We start from the raw sequence: 20,221 nt of genomic DNA on the forward strand, positions 1-20,221 counted from the left end.
ATTGAGTATGATTGTATGCCTTCTAAAATAATTCATATTCTGAAACAGCTGATTTTTATCATTTAGTTGCTTATCCATGTATGAGAAAAATTAACCAAATTGGCATGTGCACATATATTTCATATATTTTCAATTACTCTTTTTTCCTCCTTTTCCAGGCCAGCCAGACCATTCAAGTTACCAAAAAGGTAAGGTATAATACCATCACTTGAGACATTTACAGAATCATAAAGACAGGAAGTGATCATGAAGTTGTTGTTCCCCATGCAAGAATGAGGTTCATTTGAGAAAAATAGTAGGCCATCAAATTAAAAACATTTATATTGAAAGTATTTCTTCACACAGTGGGTAGTGGATTTCTGAAGCATTTAGGAGAACTGGTCTTCAACGGGTCCCTACATAAACACAGAAAGGTGTAGCCAGGGACTTGCCCCTTGACATCCGTAATCAAACAGCTGTGGATCCGGTGGGAACAGGAAGAGAATAGACCACAGAAAGTGGCCTAAGTAGGCTTTCTGTAAATAGCTGCTTTGGGAGAGGCTTTTAGAGACAAAATACCAGGCCAGAATTTTAAAACTATGCAGACTGCTTTTCTGGCAAATATCTTATTGTAATTTTTACTACAGTCAATGCCATTCTTGTTCTATACATGTACACTGTCAGCAGAAGCTTAAAAACTCTGTGGCTTATTACTGTTCCGATGAAGGGTTATTCTGAGAAGCAGCTTGGTTGTGTCAGCGAGAATGATAACCTGACAGAAGAGTTCAGATAATTTCATCGTAGTGAACTTCACTGCTTCCTAAAACCAAAGCAGAAACCCCACACAATCAAGAGTGCTGGGTTTGGACAGCATGTGCTCTGAGGAATGGCGGGATCTTAGAAAACAGTAGAGCAACTCACCTAAACTGTTCACGTATCAGTAATAGCAACAAGAAATCATTGCAAGTGAACATACATTAAAAACATAATCCACCTGTAGGATTTATCTTCAGTAAAAAACAGGCTTGTTCACTGACTATCTAGTGTGAGTTGCATAAATCTGTGGTAATACAAGTGCAGTCACACAAACAGCCATTGCTCGTGATTACTTGTATTGAATTTGTATGTGATATGTTTCTGTCTCTCTATGTGAGACTGAGCAATGGTTTAAACTGAGTATGTCTGCATATAAGTGCTGAACTGAAAAGCTTGACACTATCCAAGTTTTATGCTTTTGCTTAAAATGGAAGGGAAAGCAAAATGCTTTTTATTTTTTTCCTAATTTTTAAGAAAATGCCTGGAGTCTAGATCACCTTGGGGTAAAGTGCTTGAAACTAGTCTTTAGTGGTGCCAAAATTGTGAAATTAGCCTAGATTGAATTACTTACTGAATCTCCTGAGCATTTGTATTTGTTTAAAACATGAAGAAGAAATACTTCGTCATGTGTGTGAAATATCAGGAGGAAAGAAATTAGTGGAAACTGCACATATTTACAGCCATTCTAACAACTAGATGGAAAGCAGTGAATGAGTGGCCTAAAAGATTTCAGTCAACATCATAGATACAAAAAATTCATCATGTAGTGCTTGAATACTTAGAAGGAGAAAAAAAAATCTAGTGTAGTAATGTCACAATATGCCTGATTTGTTGTTCAAGAGTAGTTTTAATTAGGCATCAAAAAGCACGAGGCGTTACCACGCTATGGCAAAGTGCTAAGGCCCATGCATGGCACTAAGGATGTGCCTTCTGAATGGGAGTGATGCCTTAACTGAGGAATAGATTTGGAAGAGATTTTTCTCTTGGATTTGAAAATTATCAGACACAGAATCTAATTCAGGGCATTGGCTTTGCTGTAATTAGACTAATTTTCTGGCTTTTTAATGGGTGAAAACTAAAGGAACTGCCATGTGTTTAGCCACTCAGAGGGAGACAACATCTAGGATGCCTGTAGGCACCTTGGTTGGAACCAGAGCCCTCAGTGGCACCGAATTATGTTCAGATAAAATCAAAACGTAGCATGGTTAGGACTTTTTTAATGTTCCATCTCAGGTCAGCCTACTTTGTCTGAATTTCAGTGCATGTTGTCAGAAGCAGGACAGTTGTACAAGTGTAAGCAAACACTTGCTGTCTTCTGTATGTGACTTATTAACTTGCTAAACAATTCACCTAGGACACATTTTCTTTTGCTAGTGTCCAAAGGGCTGCTCAGGTGACAATGGAAGCACAGAAACAACATGACAAAGGGATATCTGGCTCTAGTGAATAGGAAAATATAAATAAATTAGGTAGAATTTTATGACTGCAGAGCAAATGTCTGTAATAACCAGTCAGTCTAGCACTTGGTGTTTATGAAAACATTTAATCCTATAAATAGGAAAATTCTATTAGGTCATTTACTTCCCTTCACTCCTACTTTGTACAATTGCTCATTTGGCAAGCTGCCCCCTTGTGATTCACTTTAATAAAAACTAATGCTTCAGATTGCTTTTCAAGCTTTTGCTAATTAACCTCTTGTGTGAGAATGTAAGAATGATTCCACATTTACCAAATGGGATATTGGGATACACCCAGTGCTTTGGACTCCCTTGCTCCTTAAAGCTGTGCTTAGACCCCTGGAGCATACTGACTTCCACATGCTACAGAAAGTCAGCAATGAGCTTGCTCGTTGCTGTTGATACACTTAGAAAAATGGGAAGCTTTTGCTGGAGCGAGAAGCTGGGCATTACATCCCATTTTAGGAATGGGATGGAAAATTTCTCTAGAGCAGATGATCAAATTGTGATTAGGTAACGGGTTGGCCTAAAACTGAAAAAGAAACAACCTTTTAAGATAGTAATACAATAGTAGTAGGTAGTACAATAATCTAGCTCTGCTATAAAGTTGCTTTCATGTTACGTTGCAGCCAAGTTGAGGAGGAAATGGGGTATAAATCTTCATGATCAATATTTAGTGTGTACAGAGACAATCAGTGCAGAATGATTCATAGCCTACAATTCTTTTTTTAAATGCCTTTTAAACTTTGTGGGACTCTCAGTACTCTTTGATCCCCAGATTAGACAATGTTACTCTTGAAACATAAGCTGTATGAGTTCAACTCTTCACTTGAAGAAAAAATGTTAAGGAATTAAGGTTTCTGGGTTTTGTTTTCTTTCCTGATACCTTTTGTCAACTTAACAGAAATAAAAATATCTTCCAAAAATAGTGAAAATTAGATTTGGTTGTAAAACTCCTGCACTCTCAAAGTTGAGAACATACTGGGAGTTAAAGTCCAAGGATACATGTTATTCTAGAAGACTAAAACATTAATGCTGATTAACTTGTGTCATGTTGCAACTCCTTTCATCTTTGAATTTAAAACAGATTTCGTGGATAGTTAGGATATAGGTTTTGAGTATAGTTTTTAAATGGTAGTTTTAAATATGGAGGAAATGTTTTCTTTTGCATTCTGCTTAAAAATCTGTTTTTCCTCTGATATTTTTTCTTAAAAAAGCTTAAACTTTCAAAGAAGAAATTGATGTTTTCTATCCTGAATTTTTTAACAAAACATTCATTTTCTAGTGGTCCCGAACAAGGATAATATCCATGCCAGAAATTAAGTGTAATGTTAAGGAAGAAATACTAATCTCAAAAACTTGTATTTAGACTTAGAGGTTTAATTTCACATATGTTTGGTTTTCATTTTTAATATAAAAATGTTACATAAATGACTCCTATGGCAGTTTAAATTCCTAACGGGTACTGAACAACAGAAATATCTATTTCAGTAGCCCATAATTAATCACCTCTGTAGCAGTATAAATAAAATCTAAGATAAAGACTGCATTTTTCCTGGATCTGATGTGAAAAGCTTTTTCATATACGAGTAGAGTGCTTCAGGAGGGAGGAGGTTTGTTTGTGCATGACTTTCTTTTATGTAACATATTTTTCTCTGCTCCTCTCCATGTAGCTATGCTGCGCTGATAGCTGACTGGCCCGTGGTGGTCCTGGGCATGTGTACTGTGTTAATAGTGGTGTGTGCACTGGTTGGAATATTAGTTCCAGATCTTCCAGATTTCTCTGATCCATTGCTGGTAAGTGAATAGTAGTCACTTGTACTGTCCAATAAGTATTTTTGGCTTGATGTTTTTTCAATATTAGCGGTAAACAGTGGATGCAAGTACAGCAACTGATATATTCCCCTGACACTTAATGTGCCTGAAAAGATTCCCTGTACTTTGAATCTCGTTGGGAACCAATTTCCATTGAGTTTCCATCAGCAGTAAGCTTGCAAAATCAAGCTTTGTCTAATAGATCCATGAAAGAAATGAAATGTTAAAGAGCCTAAATAATATTCAAAGTATTAGATTTTGACATTGGTAACAAAGAGTGATAACAAAGATGCAGTTGCCATCAGTGTGTGTTATCCATGAGTTTCAGTTAGTTCTGCATGTTGTCATTTGAATCTCATGTGCCCCACAACAGAACTGCTGTACATTGAATAATGTAAATTCATCCCAGTTTTAGATGTACAGCACAGTACAACACAGACCATACGTTCTAAATCAAGTTTCAAAGAGTGAGGGCCAGAATCCATTAAAGGAAAGGGTATTCTAAGTGCCTTCTGGGGATGAAATGATATCCATATTGAAAGACTGAAAGTAATCTATATCAGATTCTGTTAAATACTATGCTCATTTCTTATTTTTCTTCAGCTATTTTACCCATGAGTAGCTTTATGGAAAAATACATTTTTTTCCATCCTCAAATATGATTATACTACTCCTGTAATTTATTGTTAGTTGTATTTTAGTAGCATGTATCTGTACATATCCATATGGAATGGCTGTTTACTGAAAACAGTCAAGTTATTCTAATTATATTTCAGAGTCACTTTTGAAATGGAAGACCTGCCTAGTTTTTGGGGAAATATGTATATTTGAAAGTTTTTAATCATAAATATCATTTTAAAAAAAGATCATAAAGATCATAAAAATCAGTAAAGAGTTGTAATTAAGATACAGAAGAGGACGTTACAGAATTCCCTTACTCTGAAAAGTAAGTTGAACATTTAGTAGACTAAATAATCACCATTTTTTGGGGAGATAAGTAATATGTGCAAGAATTTATAATCCCTTGTCAGTTTATATAGTTGGTCATTATTTTGTCAAACTGGCCTGTCATAAAGCATTTTACATTTAGAGCAGATGCCCGGAGTAACTATGCTTTGTAATGAAAACTATGCATCACTTTGGTCATGTTTCCACTTTCCTGTTTAAGCTAAACAATGAAAAGTATTAATGGAATTTTATAACACTCTTTCTTAGGGTTTTGAACCACGAGGGACAGCAATAGGACAGAGACTGGTTACATGGAACAATATGGTGAAAAACACAGGGTACAAAGCAACACTTGCAAATTATCCTTTTAAATATGCAGATGAGCAAGCTAAAAGGTAAGAATTTATATTAAAGATTCATTTTATTCTATTATGTTTTTTTGTGTGTACATAGCACTTGCTCTAATACCCACTGAATTTACTGTATATAGTGTCAGTGGTTTCAATACATACTGGTTCTAGTCGTCTACAATTTTCAAGGACCTAGATACTTCCCATGGTAAGATTTTTTGAAATATTGTGTCAACCTTTGAAGTCTCTAATAACAAAAAATGCAGTGAATGTTTCAGTTCCTGAATAAAGAGGTCACACTGTAATAGAAGAGCTACTGAGATGTGTAACTTGTTTGGATACGTCTTTTAACAGTTTCTTTGGGAAAGTAAGTTAAAGCCATTTATTCCATTTCAGTCATCAAGATGACAGATGGTCAGATGATCACTACGAAAGAGAAAAGAGGCAAGCAGAATGGAACTTTCACAAGGATACCTTTTTCTGTGATATTCCAAGTAAGTGGAGAAATAATGTAAGGAGAATAAGCTTCTGACAGTTGAATCATATCTGAGCTCTTCTGTCTATTGTATGCCTGATTAGGAAAATATTTTTGCTTATATTCATGATAAACACCTTCTTTATGTGTGCAGAAGCCTTTGAAGTTATTGGGCTAAAATTTTATATTCTATTGGTTCTTCCTAGGAAGCAATTACATCCTTAAAGTGGTTCCATTTCCTGTAAAGATATCCCGTTGTTGATAACGCTGTAATCACTGTAAGGGCAGTGTTTTATGTATGCCTATAGACATAGCACTTAACTCACACTGGGGAAGAAGTTGTGTTTTGTCTGTGCCATCAACTCTAAAAAAAACACCTAAAACAAATTACTTTTCCTCTAGATGTTTATATGAGACTCTTTCCTAAAAGACATCCACAGGTCATATCCTGCCCAGAATTTAGGCTGTTTATAAAAACAAAACCAAAAGATCGCAAAAACAATCAAAAATCACACAAATTCTTAAAGTAGTAAAGGCTTTTGAAAAGATTTAAATTAAACTGGAGGACAAAGAAGTCTTTATTGAACTTTTTACAAAGCATATGACAAAACATTGTCATCTAGATCTCACCTTTATTCAAAGAATGCCTACATGGGCTCTGTTGCTGGTACTTGTATATGTCAGGATTGACAACAGAGCACAAAAATATAGTTACGAAATTATTTATTTATATTATTGACCTGAGAGAGAGCAATGAGCAGTAAAAACGGGTGAAAACCAGATTTATTTATTTTTCAATTACACTGAGGTTTTACATGTAAAGTGAGACAATATGAACAATGTCATCATTGTGAGCAGAACCAAATTAGACTGAAAAGTTATTTCATAAGGAAGAGGAAATGTATTAGAAACACTACTGAGCATTAACTACAGCTTGAAGCAGAATTAACTCCTGCCAGCTATTTCTGTATAGTCTCATTCTTTCCATTACTGTTCCTGCATAGTCTCAGTTGTGTCAGTTGTGAAGGAATTGTGCTTCTATGGGAGTTTCCAGTTTGTTATGTAAAGAAAACACTTGTTTTCCTCTTGACCCATATTGGTCATTGGTATCCTATGTCTGCTCTAGGATCAGCAGATTTCCATTTCCTTGATCCTAAAGCACAGCCAGAGATCATAAGGCACTACCACTGAGTCTTTTCATTGCAGTTCTGTGAAGGGCAACAACTCTGCATATTCTCAGCAGTGGGAAAAAATCAGCCTTTTGTTTTTGGAAATACTATAATTAAGTGATAACGTTTCTTAACCCAAGGTACCATATACTGTTCCTCAGCACCATATGTATGTCCATGAATATACGTTTCCCTTGTCATCTATGCATAAAGGACTTCTGCCACTAAGTAATGATTTCTTTTCCTAAAAGCTGTCTTCTAATAAATATGATTTAATTTTTATTTTAAGCTGTATGTATCTAAACTGTAGAATTATTTTAAATGGCCTTACAGATAGCACAATTTCCACTGCAGTCATTTGCTTCTAAAGCAAAAAGTCTTATAGAAACATCTTTATAATTATTATTTATATTCCCGAATGTCTTACTAAATCAGCCTTTGATTTCTGTTATCTATGCACTGCCATTATGCTGTGCCAAGAATTTTGTAGTTTGCTGATTAGATCTTCTGTTGTTGGATTTTGTTTGTTTGTTTGTCATAGTTCAGAAGATAGCTTGCTTGAATAGTAGTGTGTAGAGCTTCTAAGTGGTATGTAATATTTAAGATGCCATATTTGTTATCAGCACTTTAAGGAAACTGAAACTTTCATGTGGATTAAGTCTTACAGATAAATATATTATCTTGAAAAAGAGGTAGATTCCCATAACCTGAAAAAAAATTCATTGGCATCATCGGAATGGTGGGATTTTACATCGGTATTTGATGTTAGACGCAACCAAATAGTCCATAAACCATCCTTCTGTAATTTCAGGTGATCGCTATTCACGAGTGGTGTTTACATCAACAGAAGGAGAGAATTTATGGAATTTGAATGCAATTAAGTCAATGTGCAATGTAGATAACTTGAGGGTAAGTAGAGATGTTGTACCATTATTTAATATGCAGATAGAAAGTGTTTATTTGAGCTTTATTTTGCTGCTCATTGTCATCCAGCAGTATATGAGAGCATTTGACATTGTTCACATCTTTGTAAAATTGTCAGTTTGTGTACAGAGGAAGCTATCAAACGATCTCTACAATTAGATTATACAGAGGAATTTGTTTTTGCTACTAATGCCATCCAGAATGGGGTGGAGGAGGATTACTTTAGAAGTTTCTGTGCAGGAAGGACTGTCATAACCTTTTCTGTGTTTCCTCTTAGAGTATTATTCCATGGATTTTCGTTCTTCTTTCCCATAAATTATTTCTCAAATCCTTATAGTATATGCAGCCAGTGGGTCACTCAGATTTATGGGGTCAAAAGAAAAGATGTCGGCATCTGGACATCAAAGAACATGGATACAGTAGCTAGAAATATAGCCCAGTTAATTACCTCTTGATACTGATACTGTAATAATAGTTTTCTCTTTAAATTTAGAAAGAGGACAAAGATATTTTGGACTTGTCTGTCTGGCTCCATTGTAATTTTTCTTGGGCAGTATAAGTATGGCTTTTCTTGTACTCAGTGCCTTGCATAGCCAAAATAACTATTTTAACAACCAAGTTCAGAGGCTACCATAGCTTCTGTTAACACGTGTTAGAAAATAATTTAGCACACTGATTTAAATCAATGTCTGGTTTCAACTGATAGAAGTTAACTGACACAGGCTGAACTAAAGTAGGCATTCAGGTGATATATTTGTAAAATGTAAGTGTCGTTGCTGGATATGAGTACATTTTTTCTTTGAACTGCTGAGTAACTATAAATTTTGGTGATTTCATATGGAAATTAAGCAATAAGTTTTGCTTCTGTTAATAATAATGCGTTGATTTCCTGGTAAGATACTTTTTTTTTTCTCCTCCAGAACAAAAATGATAACAATTAATAAACCAGATTTCTTCAATGAGGAATACTTATTAATACTTATTATTAATTTATGATTGCACCTCAGACAACTGTCTTAATTCAGCAAATCTCCCAAACTGCTTTCACTAATAGCTTGCATTTGTCTGCTTAAGATGTAAAGCTGTAGTGAAATGTTGTATAATGAACCTCCCTACAAGTCTGCTGACATGCATTTTGTTCTGGTTGGCCTCTGTTATTGTAAGCGGTTTTTGTCCTCACATGCTTGTGAAATATTCTTTATCTCCCCATCAGAGATCATTGCACTACCAGGATGGCTTGTGTGATTAGCCATTATCTTTTTTGGTCAGAATGAGCCAGGAGAAGAAAGTGTAATACTTAAATTAGTCCAGCTCCATTTTTGAATAATTTGAGCTAGGGAGTAATCAGATGGCTGGTTCAGTCAGGAGGTATAGTTGAGAATAACCTTCTGCAAGGGTGAAAATTGAGAGTTAGGGAGGAGATGCTAATCTTTGTGTTTCACTGTAGACGTTCAGTCACAGCTGATGCAGGCAAATTGCAGATGATAGAGATCATTGCAAAACACTGCTGTCTGAATAAAAAATAATATATCTGTAAGAAAATAAAGACAGTTAATTACCTCTGGAAAATACTGTTTTAATGCTCTCATTACTTCTGATGACTTTTTGCCTCCCTATACACATACTTCTATAGTAAAATGTTATTTCAAGTATGGCTTTACATTCTGAGGGAAGCATGAAAGTAAAAAACCAAGCACCACACATCTTGACTCCATGAAAGTAGCTCATCCTTCAGAATAAGAACACCTGAGAAAATAAAATATTGTCTGCTCCAGCTACATCCAGAATGATGTAAATTTTGTAAAGAGTATTTTTTGCAGATAATGTTTCTATGGATCTTTGTTGTAATTTACATATTTACTTGAGAATAATCAGGCACATCAGCTGAGGACAGCAGTAGTGCAGCATGAATAGTGGCATGGTCTTTTAGCTAGGTAGTTGATAAAATAAACTGATATGGTTAGGTGTTTTAATTATTGCTGGTCTATATATGTAAATGTGTAATAAAAATAAGAGACTTGGGATTGAGAAAAGCCTGAAGCTTTTTTCTTTATTTTTTTTTTAATGCTTGCTATTTACAAGTAACATTTCTAAACAATTCTAGCAACTTATGAGCATTTCTAACACTTTTTAGAACTCAAATGAAGTGCTGACTTAAGTCCCACTTCTAAATGTGAAGTTCAGCTAACAACCAGCCTCTAGAGAGGAGGCTGACTTGCACTGTAGCTATCAGAAGAAATTGACACTTCCCGTGGCCTTCCAGTCTTACCAAATCTCCTCTGGCTGTTGTCAGTTTTGTTGTTGAATTCATCACTGTTGAGGGTCAAAATTCTGTTTCTGTTTAAATTAGTGGCAAAATTTTCTGTATTGGACAGTGGTTTCTGGAAATGTGAACCTTAGTGTTTATGTAATTTTTGAATGATAAGTGGGATTTCAGCACCACAGAGTATTTGCTTTTAATATGAGCTAACAATATACCCCATGTGATAATTTTATTCCCATCTGCTTGTATCTACTTCAACTGTATATTTTACTGACAGTCAGGGGCTTCATTGTACAGCTGCTCAGCATATGATAGTCCTATAATCTTCATGGAAATACTATATACAAAATAGCTGTAAGAAACGTTGTAACTACTTGAATGAGAAGAGCCCTTTCTTTCACCTGGTAATTGCAGGATGTTTTCCCTATAAACCATAAACAGTTATTTTATAAACTTCAAAGACCGTAAATTATCTCCTCAGACTGCTTCCCCCAAAACATGTATTTGCGATTTCCGTCACTGCATATATCCATTTGGGCAGACCTGCCTACAGACGCAGCATGTGCGCAGGTTGCACTGCTTGGTTTCTTTAGTTGTTCCAAAATAAATGGAAGTCTTGCCAGTGGCAGACCAAGTTTGGCAACAGCAAAATGGCCTTTGCGATACCTTTGGATCGCTAACAAAGCCCAGTGCTACAATATATTAACATTTTACATAGTGTTTTAATAAGCTATCCCAAGCTAAATTTTGCATTTTAATTTTTCATTTCCAGCTGCCAGCTCATGTTACTTTATCTTTGGCAGCAGTTACTTTACCGGTGAATGTTTATGGCCTGCAGCAAGTGTTGAAGAACAGCATATAACCCTCATTGTCCTGTTTTGAACTCGAGTATGCAGAGAAGACAATACAATCCTTTCCTACCAATTTGCCTGCCTGACCCAAGGGTTTGCCTATTATATCCTCATAAGATAAACCTGGAGGTGTGCCATGAAAAACACAGATAGGCTATTCCAGTGCTTCCTTTTATTTAATAGGTTGTTCAGTTTTTCCTGTGTTTGCATGTGTGAGTGTTTTTATCTGGAAACAATCAAATGTGAATTATCCTGGTTTTTTGGAATGCCACTTTGTTATTGTTCAGAAATTGGTTGACAAAATTAAGTCCATATTAGAGCTTTTGTAACCGTCACGAGAATCCCCAAGTGCAAGGTTTTGTCTGCATTATAAATGATGGCTAATAATAAACCCATGCAATTTTGTTAGAAAAGCAAAGTAGTATGTTTTGAATTGAGGTGATCTAAAATATACATGGTTAATTATTTCTGGTCCCAGTCCTGTAAACTCTTTAGCAAATAGCTTTAGTAACTTTATTAAAATGTGTTCATTATAGGCAACTTGATTAAGACTGAAATTTTAAATATATCTAAGTATTTGAAGGATTAATTCTAATTCAGCACATACAACAAGCCAGAAAGTTTTGTGTAGCAACAGACATGAAAATTTTAAGACTTAAATTCCCTCTGCTGGATAAAGGATGAGTTTTACCAACTTAAAAAAATTTCCATGATCTAACATTGTTACTTAGCAGTTTCAATTTTACTTAAAGATGCTTTAGTTTTGCCAAAAGCGTCATATGGCAGTTTAGTTAAGTCCTGCACTTAGTAGTTTCAACTAAATCTGGCATATTCTTAAAGTGAAATGAAGCTATCCACATACCAGATTAACACTCATTTAGCTAAGGAGGTTCCTTAACCAAGATGTTAAAATTGCTATCGTTTTCATAAAGCTCTGGTAGAAGTTCCATGGCATGGGGCATTCACTTGAGCTGACAACAGAGATTCCCCTCACTGTGACCTAGCTCTATGCCTTGTCTGCATTTGCCACTGGTGCCTGGTTGTTCCTGTAACTTCTCTGTCCTTCCTGCTGCATCTTTCTCTGTTTTTTTCACTCTTGTGCTGACCCATGGGACATGGGAAGAATCCCATGGTGGGTGCAATGTTCAGAGGCACAACTGCCATCTCTGTGCAACAGCGCTTACTTTATGGGGCTTCATGCCACAGATGAATTATGTTGCACCTTGGAAATCCCTGCATGACTTGGACAAGCGATGCCTAAGCAGTAGAACGCTGACCTGTTCAGGAGAAATGTCTGTCAGCTATATGAGAACAAGAAAAAACTCAAAAGTGAGGATTGTGGAAGATAGGTCAGGCAGTGGTAGTCATTGTAAAAGCTGTCATATCCTTTCTTCTGGATCATAAATCCCTGCTTCTGCTAGGAACGTCAGGATGTGATTGAAAGCAGAATGAAGCTCTGTTAAGGTATAGCTGATGGTCTCTTTTCAGGACTATAGTACGAGATAATAGAAGAGAATTAACCGTCCTCAGTCTGGAAAAAAGACATCTTCAAACAATAGAAATACAGTATTCTTAACTCTTCTGCCAAATCTGTGCTGCGTCAGCAAGTCAGAACACTGAATTACTGCTGGTTCAGTCTGGTATATATAGGAGGACGCTGATCAAAACCAATGCATGCAGAAATAGGAATTTAAAATGTTAACACGAAAGGACTGTAAACTGAATTTTTATCACTTAAGGATTTTTTTGTGTGTCTGAGTGTTTCTAAAAATTCAGATTGTTACTTTAAAATGAATTTTTGGCTCTGCCTGTTTTTATACAGATCAGATCCCATTCCCAGTTTGGCGATCTCTGCCAGAGAGCCACTGCTGCTTCGTGCTGTCCCAGCTGGACCCTGGGCAACTATATTGCCATTCTAAACAACAGGTCATCGTGTCAAAAAATCGTAGAACGAGATGTCTCTCACACCCTAAAGCTGCTTCGCACATGTGCCAAATACTACTACAATGGGACCCTGGGGCCGGACTGCTGGGATATGAATGCCAAAAGGAAGGACCAACTCAAGTGTACAAACGTGCCTCGCAAATGTACCAAGTACAATGCTGTTTACCAGATCCTTCACTATCTAGTGGACAAGGATTTCCTAAGCCCAAAGACAGCTGACTATGTCTTACCAGCTTTAAAATATAGCATGCTCTTCTCTCCAACTGAGAAAGGAGAAAGCATGATGAGTATTTACCTAGACAACTTCGAGAACTGGAACTCTTCTGATGGTGTAACAACTGTCACAGGGATTGAGTTTGGAATAAAACATAGTTTGTTTCAAGATTACCTATTGATGGATACTGTGTATCCTGCCATAGCCATTGTAATTGTTTTATTAGTTATGTGTGTATACACGAAGTCCATGTTTATCACGCTGATGACTATGTTTGCAATAATTAGTTCCTTGATTGTTTCTTATTTTCTCTATCGGGTAGTATTTAATTTTGAGTTCTTTCCATTCATGAATCTCACAGCATTAATTATTCTTGTTGGGATCGGAGCGGATGATGCTTTTGTATTATGTGATGTTTGGAACTACACAAAATTTGATAAACCTCATGCTGGAACTTCTGAGACAGTGAGCATCACATTGCAGCACGCTGCTCTTTCCATGTTTGTCACCAGTTTTACTACCGCTGCTGCCTTCTATGCTAATTATGTCAGCAATATCACAGCAATCAGATGTTTTGGTGTTTATGCCGGCACTGCCATATTGGTAAATTATGTTCTGATGGTTACCTGGCTACCTGCTGTAGTTGTATTACATGAACGGTATCTTCTCAATATTTTCAGTTGCTTTAAAAAACCTCAGCAGAGGGTGTACAACAACAAAAACTGCTGGACAGTGTTGTGCCAAATGTTTCACAAGATTATTTTTGCAGTCTCAGAAGCATCCAGGATATTTTTTGAAAAAGTTTTGCCATGCATTGTTATCAAATTCCGTTACATTTGGCTTTTCTGGTTCCTTGCCTTAACAATCGGTGGAGCATATATTGTGTGTGTAAATCCAAAGATGAAACTGCCGTCATTGGAGCTCTCTGAGTTTCAGGTATTTAGGTCTTCTCACCCATTTGAACGATATGATGCAGAATACAAAAAACTTTTTATGTTTGAACGTGTCCACCACGGAGAGGAGCTCCACATGCCTATTACAGTAATCTGGGGTGTCACTCCTGAAGATAATGGCGACCCTTTAAATCCTAAAAGTAAAGGAAAGCTGCAGCTAGATAGCAGTTTTAATATTGCTAGCCCCGCTTCACAGGTTTGGATTTTGCGCTTCTGTCAGAAGTTAAGAAATCAAACATTCTTTTATCAGACTGAGGAACAAGACTTCACAAGCTGTTTTATTGAAACATTTAAGCAGTGGATGGAAAATCAGGACTGTGATGAGCCATCTCTTTACCCCTGCTGCAGCCACTGGAGCTTTCCATACAAACAAGAAGTTTTTGAGTTATGCATCAAGAGAGCTATAATGGAGCTAGAAAGAAGCACAGGGTACCATTTAGATAGCAAAACCCCGGGGCCTCGCTTTGACCTTAATGACACCATCAGGGCAGTGGTGCTGGAGTTCCAAAGCACCTACCTCTTCACACTGGCTTATGAGAAAATGCATCAGTTCTACAAAGAGGTTGACTCATGGATTTCAAATGAGCTTAGTTCTGCTCCTGAAGGCCTTAGCAATGGCTGGTTTGTGAGCAATTTAGAATTCTATGATCTTCAGGACAGTCTTTCTGATGGTACTCTTATCGCCATGGGTCTTTCAGTTGCTGTTGCATTTAGTGTAATGCTTCTTACAACTTGGAATATAATTATAAGCCTTTACGCAATAGTTTCAATAGCTGGAACTATTTTTGTCACTGTAGGTTCTCTGGTTCTTCTTGGATGGGAGCTGAATGTGCTAGAATCTGTCACTATTTCAGTGGCTGTGGGCTTATCAGTAGACTTTGCTGTTCATTATGGAGTGGCTTATCGCCTTGCTCCTGACCCTGACCGAGAGGGAAAAGTGATTTTTTCTTTAAGCCGTATGGGTTCTGCTATTGCAATGGCTGCCTTGACAACATTTGTAGCTGGAGCAATGATGATGCCCTCCACAGTGTTGGCATACACGCAGCTTGGCACTTTCATGATGCTTATAATGTGCATTAGTTGGGCTTTTGCAACGTTCTTCTTCCAGTGCATGTGCCGATGCCTTGGACCTCAGGGCACTTGTGGCCAAATCCCGCTACCAAAAAAACTGCGGTGTAATGCCTTCTCTCAGACCCTTTCAGGAGCCCAAGCAGGCAGAGGTCAAAATAAATCGCATCCTATTAGCAAGTATCAGCTGGACTCCAGAAGTCAAAAACCAGAAATGGAGCATGAGCACTATGAGCTTGAGCCACTGGCATCACAAGCGGGTATCTGTAACCCTGCAGAGAAAGTGACATACGAGGAAACTCATATTTGCTCAGAACTCTTTGGTAGCATGCCCCAAAACACCTGTATGCCTATGCATTCGGTATATAATAGTGAAGTGAGCAAAAGCATAAAAAACGTTGCTGGTTCAGCTGTGTTACAGTCGTCTATCGACCAACATGCTCTATGCCCAATTTTCTCTCAAAACAGGCAGTGCAGCTGTCCAGATCCGTATCAACAAGTAGCAGTCAAGTGGAGTCCTCACTCCTGTCAACAGCTAAGCGATCCCTTCTGTTACCAGTGCTCTCCTTCACCTGGAACTGTACAGCTCCCAAACCCTGTGGGTCCCATAAACGCTTTACAGCAAGCTGCTGAAGGTTATGTGCACCCAGTCCAGCATGTCCTCCACTGCAGCTGCCTCCAAGGAAGGCTCAAAAGAACGATGACGCAGAACTCGCTGCCTAAAAATTTTTTCCTCCAGTCAGTGCAACAGTTTCAGGCACAACAGAGAATAAACAGGACAGATTCACACGCTCACCAAAACCCCGAGGAAAACATTAGAACAGTTCCAAAGGTAATGAGTTCCTCGCAATTTCTCTGCCGCAGTGTAGGTCCCCTCTTTGTGCATTGCTCCGAATGTGAGAACAGCGTATCCAACAACCACAAGGGGTTCTGCCAGAAGACAGACAAGTGTGATGAAAAGGGCGGCACAGAAGCAAACGGGGTTGAAAGCAAGAAAGCCTCTATGTCAAAGCAGAAAAAGAAAGCTGAGAGCAAGATGATAGATCAGCGTTCTTTGCAGAATGACCAGGTTTTGAATGCTGACCAAAATGATGAAAACCACCTGCTGAATAGGTCAGTGGGAGAGGCTCACTGTGAAGGTTGCCATGAAAATTCACACTGTTGTAGCAAGGCTGTGACAGTGAAGTGCAATTCTGTTGATTGTCAAATGCCAAACATCGAAGCCAATGTGCCTCCTATGTTAATGCGCCCAGAACTTTCCAATGAAAGTTTGTTAATAAAAACACTATAATAAATCTTTAATTTGGCCACTGTGTCCTTCTTATAGAAGTTTAAGACATTAAACGAGAAAGTCCTGAGTAAATATGAATTAAAATTTGCATTTTGGAATGAAAAATATATATTTTATATAAGAGTAACCTTTATATATTTCATAAAAGCATTACATGTCGTAAAGCCTGATGTTGTCTAGATTTTTTCTCCATATAAACCATCTCCAGAATATAAAGTATTGCAAATAAACTCTCCCTTTGCTGAAGCCAGGGCTTGAGAGGTCAGTAATATTTGGGATGAAGCATGGTTGCCGCTTTTTTTTAAGTGCATTTCCCGTATTCCGCTGTTGTCTTACAGGCTTTTGTTCAGACCATTGTGCGAACCTTAAACAACGGCAGGGCTGTAACTGTTCATTCAGGATTGGAGCAGTGGAACGTGTTTTGGGAATATTTTTAACCATTAATCCTATCCAAATCCTAACAAAAATAAACTCTTGTGGAGGTCAGCTGTGCTCTCACTGCCATTGTTATGAATCTATGTATATAGTGCAGTAAAACATTTTAAACCGCTCTTTCTGCCAGTTACTCTCTAGACCTACTATTAAATACTAGAGAATACGGGTGGAAACAACAGTAAGTGAAAGTTATTTACATCTCAATGATGACGAGAGATGAATAATTCATGTATATGACATATGTAACATCAGGAGTTATAAAAATGGGCATAAAGTGCCTTGTAATACTGTGCTTATTCCCACAAAGCATATAAATGAGAAGTAATAGTGTAGAGAAAGGCATAGTTAAAGCATGTGTTCCAGGCTTACTCTCAGTAGTATCAGACAAAGTCAGTTTAGAAGGCTCAAATGCATAAAGTAAAACATCGTGCTCTGAGTTTTGCTTACCCAGAGAAGTTCCAAGATGTAGTTAGAAATATTGATCTAAACCCTGTGACTGAGAAAATAGGTTTCAGACACTGTATTTGTCTAACTACAGTGTTTACTCAAATGACAGATAACCATTTGGTCATGGAGATGCTAGCTGGTCTACATCATCATTCAGAGAAACTGAATTTGAGAGGTGGAACTGTATAGTATGTCATAACTGGTATGTACCCTCGTGCCGAATCTGTGTAATGGTTCGGTTACGCTGATTGTGTTAATTTATGTGACATAGATATCAGAAGATAGATTTCATAGAGTGTTGTGATATCATATACTGGGTGTGTTATGAATCACTGGAGGAAAAGCCTGGCTTTTTCTGTTCTGATGTTCATAGTGAAGGGACATAGAAGATGACTATCAAACCACTTCGGTTTGTCTGAGGGTAGTGATGTTACTGCTTCTACATGTATATCCCAGTGACTGGAAGAGGGTAAAAGCTTGAACTCTACAGAAAAAGATAAACTGATTTTACGTGGTTTAAGTAGAGTAGCATTCTTTCCTAGGTATATAATGAAATATTTTTTAGGTCTTTTAAAACTCCTAACTGAATTTAGAGCCAGATTCCTTCTAAATGCTTGTAACGAGAGCAATTTGAGGATTTCTGTGCACCACAGAGGCCTTTAATTATCGAGAGCTAAGACTTGCAGTGCTAGTAATCTAAGGAAAATAAAAAGGTTAAGAAATAAACTGTGCTGCTGCCATGCATTATTATCCAGCTTTCTCCTTAACCGTTGCACCTGACCGAGTGCAATTGCTGTGAGGGGTGTATGTAACATGCTGGGCAATAAATCCATTAGACAACAGTAAGGCGCAAATAAACCAGTGTTTTGATAGTTTAATTGACCTTCAGTCAGACCTTTCCAAAGCAGTGTGTAACACTCACGTAGTGCCTGTCACATCAGCTGTTACTCACAGCTGTGCCTTTGAGACATGGGCCTTAGGGACATCCCAGCTACTACCTCTACAGAACATGGGACGTTTTGAGCTAGGGAGCTCAAAGTTGAGATTTATTCTGGGTGAGCTCTCCATAACAGCGTTCTGCATAAGGAGACCCCTTCCTATGGCTTATATTAATAAATGCTTTTATAATGGTGAGGTAAGCAATGAAGGTTGATGTTGTATTTTCATTATAATTTATAGGTTCTTAAAAGTTGATATAGTTAAAAAATAATAGGGGCAGATAAGGAGTTGTGATGTACTCTTAGAAGAGCTTAAAATGAGCTAGTGTACTTGGCTAATGAACATTATCACTGTTGTATTTGTCTTTTGTGACTTTGCCATTGCCTCCCTACTAACCTCTTTATCTTTCTAAATCACATAGCTGGAAAAGAAGCAATCAATGAAGTAGAGCAAGTTTAATAATTGTTTGTGTGTGTGTGTGCATGTGTCGTCTCTGTCCATTCATGCACAGACTCAAAATTCAAGCCAGCACAAGACTCTTGGAGAATGGTAGAGAAGAGAAGAGAAGCTGGTTCCAGTGAAGGCTAGTGATGTTATGTATTACCCTATACCCGGAAACTCATGAGAGAAAAAAAAATAATTAAGTTTTTATAGGTTTTATGAGCAAGCTAGGATAGGTGGGATCCTGTTCCACTGCATGCAAGCTTAGCAAAGAGCACTGTATCCTGCTAGGACGTGCCTTTTTAAGAGTTGCCAAAGATTACCAAGTCCCAAGTGAAGATGATGAGCTTTGGGCACTCTAATTTCCAGGATTTGATTTGCTGTTGCTGGGATTTCGCAGTGCATCTGGATGTGCATGCGGTGTGGTGCCCAAGTGTGGTCGTGCTTCTCTTGCAGCCTGCTCACTTGGGGTAAGGGTGCTGCCAGGTCACTACCTAGCATTTCCTCCGTGAAACTATTTAACATATTAGACACTGTAGTTGTCTTTGTTGGCCTTAGTCTCTGTTACTTAGGTTACAATAACATTTATAGTATGGGTAATAGGCTGATTAGTTTAACAACAACAACAACAAAAGATATGGTAATTTAAAGTAAGCCCTTTAAAATATTACACCATAGTCAAAATCACTCTGAATGCAGCAACTTCATACAAAGTGTTTGTAGATGGGTCAGTAGGTAGTATACTAACATAAAGGATTTTTAGAATTATTATGTTATTATTCCATCGTGTTTTTTAAGAAAAAAAAAAAAAAAAAAAAAAAAAAAAATCCATCAATTTACAACCATCTGCAATCGCTTTAATTTGTTCTTTATTAACTAATGTGGTAGTGTTCCTTTAAAATGCTTTGGATTAGGAACACTTCTAATTTTGCCATATGGAGCCCTGGCAGTCAGTCCAAGAGAGGTCTAAAAATACAAGTTGACAAATGACAAAATTTTAGCACTGTAAGAAATGTCAAATGTGATCAGAATTGAGTTTCTTTATGTTATACTACTTTATGTTATACTACTTAATATAGGTAGCAGATGGCTGATTCAAGCCAAACTCACACTGACTTCATTGAATCAGACCTTAAATTTTTTCCACATGCTGGCAAACTATATTAAATTTTACTTCTGCCAGTAATATCTGAAGTGCCTGTACATCTAGCAGTTGATTTACAGTGGTCAGCTGGGATGCTGTACCTCTCTAAGTATTGAGTACTCCCGGAGTGTTAAATCATGCTTGCCTTTACAAAAAAGATCAGTCTAAATAAGTAAGAGAGACTGCAAGAAAGACAATAGCTTTTCTGAGCGTGTAATATACCTGCTCAGACTTCTGAATTTGGATCCAGTGTCACTATCACAAAACCACCCTCACGTAATGTCATTATCCTTTGGCT

The 20,221-nt window shown here is 37.3% G+C and overlaps 1 protein-coding gene across 10 annotated transcripts in view; it reads left to right on the plus strand.

Moving 5' to 3' along the window:
- Positions 1-16,528, plus strand: part of DISP1 (dispatched RND transporter family member 1) — an 87,682-nt gene extending 71,154 nt beyond the window's left edge. For all 10 annotated transcript variants that reach the window (XM_068676063.1, XM_068676065.1, XM_068676071.1 and 7 more), the window contains 6 exons: positions 159-188; positions 3,926-4,049; positions 5,283-5,410; positions 5,762-5,859; positions 7,821-7,918; positions 12,870-16,528. In XM_068676063.1, the coding sequence (XP_068532164.1) occupies positions 159-188; positions 3,926-4,049; positions 5,283-5,410; positions 5,762-5,859; positions 7,821-7,918; positions 12,870-16,517 (4,126 nt within the window). In that variant the 3' untranslated portion in view covers positions 16,518-16,528. The remainder of the gene's footprint in view (positions 1-158; positions 189-3,925; positions 4,050-5,282; positions 5,411-5,761; positions 5,860-7,820; positions 7,919-12,869) is intronic.
- Positions 16,529-20,221: the final 3,693 nt, after the last annotated feature.

The sequence above is a fragment of the Anas acuta genome, chromosome 3, assembly GCF_963932015.1.
Source record: "Anas acuta chromosome 3, bAnaAcu1.1, whole genome shotgun sequence".
Classification (NCBI taxonomy): Eukaryota; Metazoa; Chordata; class Aves; order Anseriformes; family Anatidae; genus Anas; species Anas acuta.